Source organism: Cariama cristata, unplaced genomic scaffold, assembly GCF_000690535.1.
Source record: "Cariama cristata isolate BGI_N322 unplaced genomic scaffold, ASM69053v1 scaffold27683, whole genome shotgun sequence".
NCBI classification, from domain to species: domain Eukaryota; kingdom Metazoa; phylum Chordata; class Aves; order Cariamiformes; family Cariamidae; genus Cariama; species Cariama cristata.
In genome coordinates, this window is record NW_009608210.1 from 1 (window position 1) to 344 (window position 344).

General features: G+C 68.3%; 1 protein-coding gene across 1 annotated transcript in view; it reads left to right on the plus strand.

Moving 5' to 3' along the window:
• Positions 1-79: 79 nt before the first annotated feature.
• The window catches only part of LOC104159203 (RAS protein activator like-3-like), a gene marked incomplete at both ends in the record, with an annotated part of 4,476 nt that continues 4,211 nt past the window's right edge, over positions 80-344 (plus strand). The window contains 2 exon segments of the mRNA XM_009697048.1: positions 80-191; positions 193-307. Coding sequence (XP_009695350.1) covers positions 80-191; positions 193-307 — 227 coding nt within the window.

The following is a 344-nucleotide window of genomic DNA, read 5'->3' on the forward strand; positions in this document are numbered from 1 at the left end:
CCTACCCGTGCCCTTACCCTTGCCCTTTGCCGTGATGACCACCCCGGTCAACCGGTGGCCTCCATTACCGTTCCCTTAGCCGAGTTGGCGGCCACCCGGCAGCCCTTGGAGCGCTGGTATCCGCTGAGCGGTCCTGGGGGAGGTGAGCGGGTGCCGTCGGTGAGGGTGCGTGGGCGCTACCGGGAGGTGCGGGACCTTCCACTACCGGGAGCTGTGTGCCCGTCTGGAGCCCACCATTGCCGTACGGCACAAGGAGGAGCTGGCCGGTGCCTTGGTCCGCGTTTTGCAGAGCACCGGGAAGGCCAAGGTAGAGCGGGTGTTGGCCACGGGGGGTGTGGGGAGGG